The sequence below is a fragment of the Macadamia integrifolia genome, chromosome 5 (assembly GCF_013358625.1).
Source record: "Macadamia integrifolia cultivar HAES 741 chromosome 5, SCU_Mint_v3, whole genome shotgun sequence".
In the NCBI taxonomy this organism is placed as follows: Eukaryota; Viridiplantae; Streptophyta; class Magnoliopsida; order Proteales; family Proteaceae; genus Macadamia; species Macadamia integrifolia.
Genome location: NC_056561.1, coordinates 20,769,357 through 20,776,229, shown reverse-complemented (window position 1 = coordinate 20,776,229; position 6,873 = coordinate 20,769,357). Strand labels below are relative to the sequence as shown.

Sequence of the window (6,873 nt, the reverse complement as noted above, 5' to 3'; positions counted from 1 at the left end):
TATCTTTATGATTTACTTGTGGATTGATACCGAATTCAATCCAATCCATTCCAATCAGGCTGGTATTGATGGATCCAATCCAAATGTTTTAGAGTCATATTAAAGATCCTTTGTTCATCTGTCAAGTTTTAACCTCATATGCCTTTGCCAAATAAATAAAAAAAAATATATTTTTAAAAATAAGTCACTCTTGCATGGCCATACATAGGAAAATGAACCTAAGTATGTGAGGATACAATGAACCTCGGTCTGAAAATTCTGGTCATTTTCTAAATTCTAATCTATTTCTGGAGTGATCTCTTAGAAAATAAAATAAACTAAAATAAAATCCTATTTTTGTAGTGAGGGCATGTTGGGAATATGAATCCCAACTTTTAGCTGACCGAGGTTCCCAAAGTGGCAAAGTGTACATTTGGGCCGTCAATGTTTAGAGGTCGTCAAACTGGATGCCGTTGGGTAGTCAATGATAGGGGTAGTTTCGTCAGATGGAAATACGGTGTCTTTCTCAGAGAATTGAAAAGGGTGAATCAAACACCACCTCATCCTGTCTCCATTATTCCATCGAATCGATCCGTATCTCAACTCAACTCAACTCAACTCAACACCTCCGCCTGACGGTTCTTGTGGATTCATTTTAAGTATATTCTTTCTTTCTTCGATTCTGCAAGATCATACCTGGGTCTGCAAATTTTAGGCATGGGTTCGATCAATTGGGAGGAGGAATCTTACCCCGTCTATGAAGATTTCACTGCTCTTCCCTTCTTTGTTTTGTTCTTTCCAACGATACGCTTCTTTCTTGACAGATTCGTCTTTGAGGTATTTTTCATCACTTACTTTTGTAGGTGTTTTTTTTTTTTGTTAAATTATATCCGTTTTTATATTATTCTCTGTAGATTATAATTGCGTTCGGCTACGATTTTTAGTTGATTCATCCAATCCCACCCTCCCCCTCCCCCCCCCCCCAAAAAAAAATAAAAAATAAAAAAATGATGTTCTTAATAATCCTTATTGTCTGATAAATTGTTTTGTTCATTGGAGACTAGTTTCAGATCCAGAAGTCCAATGTTGATTTTTCTGTTCTTCATGTTGAGTAGTATTCAGATATGTAATTGTTTCGCTTAGCTAGATATATATAGGTGGAGAACCTGATTTTATTTTTGTTTCTTATTTAAGTTGAGATCTGAGTAGGTAACCATATCATTAAGACTTCAGTGTCATATTAAGTAAGAATATTTAAATGGAGAGGTTACAGCTAAATTTCTGTTAGAACAATATCTCATTAGATTCTGTATAGTGGCTTTGTCTATATCATTTGTACATGGACTTCTGAAGTGGAGATCAGGTTGAACATCTTAAGAATGCACGTATCAAATGTTTTCCATGTACAGGTGCTTGGTTACTGTACTTTCTACTGGTGTGTAAAATGCTTTGAATTGTCCTTGCTGTTTGGGTAATTGGACAAAGATGTTGTGCAAGTTTTTGGATGACAATCATGACCATGTCTGACTGGGCATTGATATCACATAACAAATTGGGTATGATTCAGATCCAATTACAGGTCACAAGTTTGGCTTGTGGCTATATAAGTACGCCAAATTTACATCTAAAACTTCCATTTATGTTGAGATTCCATCCTAACTCGCCATTTGGACTTATTTTTTGGTGGAAAAAAAAAAAAAAAAAAGGTTTTGGTGCCTTTTCTTAAATATTTGAAAGGTAGTTTTTGTTTTGTAAAAGTATTGTCTAGAATAAATGAAGTTCCAGTTTTGGTGTGCAACTTGGCCGTCACTGGACAAATAGAAGCTACTACCAACTAGGACTCCTAACACTGACTTCTATATAATTTGTATGATCACTCCCCTTCATTTATTGGTATTTGTTATCCCCACTGATTTTAGCCCCTTAAATCCAAATTATTCAGTTGAAAGTTTAAACCCTGTTTTTTTTTTCCTACTCAGTAAGGTTTGTCCAGTTCCTGCCCAAGGCACTTGGTTGACACTTGTCCTGTTTTTCTATGCCCATCACATAATGGACTGCAGACAATGCTCCAAATTTGTCATGAAATGGCCCTATAGTTCAAAGCTCCTGAATGTGGAAATTACAAAATCCATGGCTGGATATTATAATTTTCTTTCTAGAGGAAACATTTCAACACTGCTTATTTTCTAAACCTAGAATCCACAATTTCTTATTGCTGAAATTAGTGCTCTGCTCCAAACAATGTGTTGTGATAATGGGTTTTAGGATGTTTTATGGTTGTTATTAAAATGCCCTTATGCCCTTTAGGGCTTATTTTATTATAAATAAAGAGGGCTTGTGTCAAGTTAGACACAAGTCACACTTTCCCAAATCAACATGGTATCAGAGCAGTTTAGGAGCCCCTCTCCAAGACCCTAACTCTCTTTTTTCTTCTTCTCTCGACCATCACCGCCGCCACCCCTCTCTCTCAATCGCGCCTCACCACCACCACTGCCGCAGCCCTCTCTCTCTCTCTCTCCTCCCTATGAGGACCTCCACCACCACCCCACTCAGTTTCTCTTATGCTCTCTTTCTCTCCCCTCTCACGACTTTCTTTCTCGTGACTTCCCTCTTTCGGTTGTGGTACCCTCTCTCTCCTCATTGCTCGTTCCCTTTTGCTCTCGCCCTCTCTTTCTTAGACCTTCTCCTCCTTTAGGCCTCTCTTCTCCAAACCCCTTCTTCTTCTCCTTTTTTGGCCTAGCCACCTCCCTTCTTTTGGTCTTTGTAGGGTTTTACCTTTGGTGGTGAGTTTCTTCCCACAGGGGGCCTTTTCTGTGGTGTAAGCCGTAGTTTTTTGTCCAGATCCTTATGCATTGCTAGATCTGGACAATTCACGTTGTTTGTGATTACTCTTGGGATTAGCATGTATGAGGTCAGAAGATTCTGGCACATCAAATCTCTTGGATTGGGGGGAGTCGTGGCTCTAATAACGGCTATCCCTTTTTCCCTACTAGCTCTATCAAGATGGATGGGAGAAATTACCTGATGTGGTTCCATTCCTACTACTTGTCTATTGCTGGCCGAGGTTATGCCGGCTACCTTACAAGTACTACTGCTTGCTCTATTACTGCTGGTGCCCCATGACAAATGGGATGTTGCTAATTGTTTGGTAATGTCCTATCTTATCAATTGCTAGGGACTACCTATTGCTTGATGCTACTACCTTTATCTGGCAAGCTATTAAGGGAACCTATTCTCAAGTGGGCACTAATGCTCAGTGCTTTGATTGAGAAAGAAGCTCTATAGGGCTACTTAGAAAGAGCTATGTCTTAATATTATTCAGAACTGTGTGGTATGTGACATATGATTGAAAACTATAAAACATATCAGTCTACCTGTGCTACTGACATTGTAGGTTTTAAGAAGCGTGAGGAGATGCTGCGGGTCTATGATTTCCTATCAGGTTTGAACATGGAATGTGATCAGATTAGGGCTAATGTGCTAAACTGTGGTCCTTTTCCTACTCTGAGCATGCTTACTCTCTGATTCAGGCAGAAGAAAGTCATCGAACTAAAATGCTTTAGCCTGTCCCTCATGATTGCTCAGCCCTACATTCTGCAGAGGGTTTCGTTAGTCAACATGCTGGTAATGTTGCACGGAATAATGCTTCTTCAACTGACAAGCCAGTTGTCAAGTGTGACTACTTTGGTAAGGAGAGACACACTAGGGAGACCTTTTGGGAGCTCCTGGGAGGCTCGTCAATACCTTTGGGCATAATCAGGGCAGTGGAAAGTCCTCCCAGTCTCAAGAAAATCAGTCTGAGACAGTTGACAACACTGATTGCTAAGGTACTCAGGGTTCTCTTCCAACGATGAGATGACTATGCTTCGTCATAGGATGACTCAATTGGGATCCTCCTTTGCTGTTGCTGCTTCCTCTTTGCCAGCTACCTTTGCCTCCTACTCTGCTCAGTCAGGTACTACCTTTGATGGTCATTGTGCATCTGTTGCTTTCCAGAATTGGATAATTGACGCTGGGGCTACCAATCACATGCTGGGGTCGCTCAATTCTTTTTCTATATATTGTACATCCTTAGGTAAAACCAAGGTTCGAGTTTCTAATGGTTCTCTATCTCCTATTGTTAGGATGGGTTCCATTAAATGCTCACAATCGTTGTCCCTTTCCTTTGTTTTACATGCTCCTCAATTTCCTACTAATTTGTTGTCCATTTGTAATATTGCAAAAGATATGAACTGTAAAGTCACCTTCTTCCCACTCATTGTGTGTTTCAGGACTTGGATCTACAGAGACTCATCATACAACTATAGAGTTGGCCCTACTAGAGCTCCATAGTTGGCATCATTGTTTAGGACACCCCCATGGGGAAGACTATCTAGATTATTTCCCACTTTAGTTAAAAATTTTACTCAAAACTAGTTTAATTGTGATGCATGTGTTTTTGCTAAACAAACTCAATAATTACCTTATTTCTAATAATAGAAGCATTGTTCCTTTCTCTTTGATTCACTCTGATGTTAGGGCCCTGCCCGCCTTGTATCTGTTTTTGGATAGAGATGGTTTGTTACATTTATAGATTTACATACTCGTCTTACTTGGGTCTATTTATTGCATTATAAGAGTGAGGTGTTTAAATGCTTTAAGGAATCCCACTGTATGGTTCAAACTCAATATGATGCTAAGGTCAAGATCTTGAGGACTGACAATGCAGGGAGTACATGGAGGTTCCTTTCAGTCCTACCTTGTGGACCATGGGATCATCCATTAGACAAGTTGGGTGGTTACATCAAAACAAAATGGGGTTGCAGAGCATAAGAACAGACACTTGTTGGAGGTAGCTAGTTCCCTTATGTTTGAGATGTATATTCCTACCCCATATTGGAGTGAGGCAGTTCTTACTGCTGCCTATTTTGTATATAGGATGCCATCACGCATGTTGGGTTTCAAGTGTCCTATGGAGATGCTTTGTGGTTCTCACAACTTTGTTGTTCCTCTTAAGTTGTTTGGCTCATTCTAGTTTGTTCAAAATCATAATGTTTCTGGCAAGCTCTACCTTAGGGGTCTCAAGTGCATTTTTCTAGGGGATTCTCCCACTCAGAACGGCTACATGTGTTATTACCCTCATTCCAGGATACTCTTTGTTTCCATGGATGTGATCTTCTATGAGATTGACGCATACTACTCACCTCTTCAGGGGCAGTCTTCTAGAAGTGAAAAGGTTCTCTTGATTCCTTCATTTGATGGTCCTCCACTCCTTCCGATGGATGAGGGAGGAAAATACAACACTGATGTGACTTTGCCTCAAGAGGATGAGGGAGAAAAGGACACTAATGTACTAGGACTCAAGAAAATCCCATACAAGGGGAGCCACTAATTCAACAAAAGTGACAGGTCCCTGATCTTGAGTTATAGATATTTTTTCCCAAGAAAAGGAGAACTGGCACCACCACTCACGCTACTATTGCTCCACAGCTTCCCTTTGATCTTGATTCTACTCTCCCAAGTATCTATTTTTTCCCCTAATTTTTTTTAATCAATCTCTTGATGTTTTTATTGCCCATAGAAAAGGAAGTAAGACTTGCACTCGACACCCTATTTAAAAAAATAGTGTCTCATAACGCTCTATCTCCATCCTATCGTGCTTTTATATCTTCATTGTCTTCTATTTCCATTCCTCAAACCTGGCTGCAGATCCTAGATGACAGGATGTAATGAAATGAGGAGATGAGGGACCTTCATAAAATGGCACATTGGACGTAGTTACTTTCCCACTATAGAAGCAGCCAGTAGGCTACGAATGGGTATTTACAGTTAAACAAATTGTTAATGGAACTGTAAACAGGTACAAAGCAAGACTGGTTGCCAAGGGTTTCACCTAGATATATGGAATCGACTACTAGGAGACTTTTGCCTATGTTGCTAAAATGAACACAATTAGAGTTATCTCATGTGTAGTGAACCTTGGTTGCGAGCTAAAGAAACTGGATGTCAAGAATGTCTTTTTTCCTGGTGAATTGACAGAGGCATTGTAGATGGATGGTCCACCAGGCTACTCCAGTCCGGAAACCTAGGGAAAGGTGTGCAACTGAAAAGAACTCATTACAGATTGAAACAATCTCCCAGGGCGTGGTTTGGTTCCTTCCGTAAGGCTATGGTAGTAGTTGTCTTCACTCAAAGTAATGTTTATCAGACTCTATTTATAAGAAGGGTGGGTGATCAGGTTACTATTCTTATTGTTTATGTGAACGACATTGTTGTTACTGTGAATGATACAATTGAGATCTCCAAACTCAAGGCTTGTCTCCGTAAAGAGTTTGAGATTAAGGACTTTGGGAAGTTGAAGTACTTTCTTAGGATTGAGGTGGCATGGTCTACCATGGGTATTGTTGTTTCTTATCAGAAATATATCTTGGACATCCTTTCTAAGACTAGCATGTTTGGGTGTTAGCCTTCAGATACACCCATTGAGGCAAATTCTCATTTCAAAAGGAAAGAAAGTGAACCAGTTGATAAGGGTCGATATCAGAGGTTGGTTGGAAGATTCATCTATTTGTCTCACACTCGACTAGACATAGCTCATGCAGTGAGCCTTGTAAGTTAGTAGATGCATGACCCTTACTCCTCTCATATGGAAGTTATGTTTTGTATTCTTCGTCACTTGAAGTCAGCTACAGGGAATGGCATCTTATTCTCTCCTTTAGATCACATGAGAGTCGAGGAATATATTGATACCGATTGGGTAGGTTCTCTATATGATTTTCATTCCACTACGAGCTACTGTATATTTGTTGGTGGCAACCTGGTTACATGGCATTGTAAGAAGTAGGTAGTTGTGGTCAGGTCTAGTGCAGAAGTTGAGTTCCAAGCAATGGGGCACAATATTTGTGAGTTGCTTTG

At 39.8% G+C, this 6,873-nt stretch overlaps 1 protein-coding gene across 1 annotated transcript in view; it reads left to right on the top strand.

Annotated features, from left to right (window-relative positions):
* Positions 1 to 767: 767 nt before the first annotated feature.
* Positions 768 to 6,873, top strand: part of LOC122079635 (ceramide synthase 1 LOH3-like) — a gene marked incomplete at its 5' end in the record, with an annotated part of 29,433 nt that continues 23,327 nt past the window's right edge. The window contains 1 exon segment of the mRNA XM_042646261.1: positions 768 to 816. Coding sequence (XP_042502195.1) covers positions 768 to 816 — 49 coding nt within the window.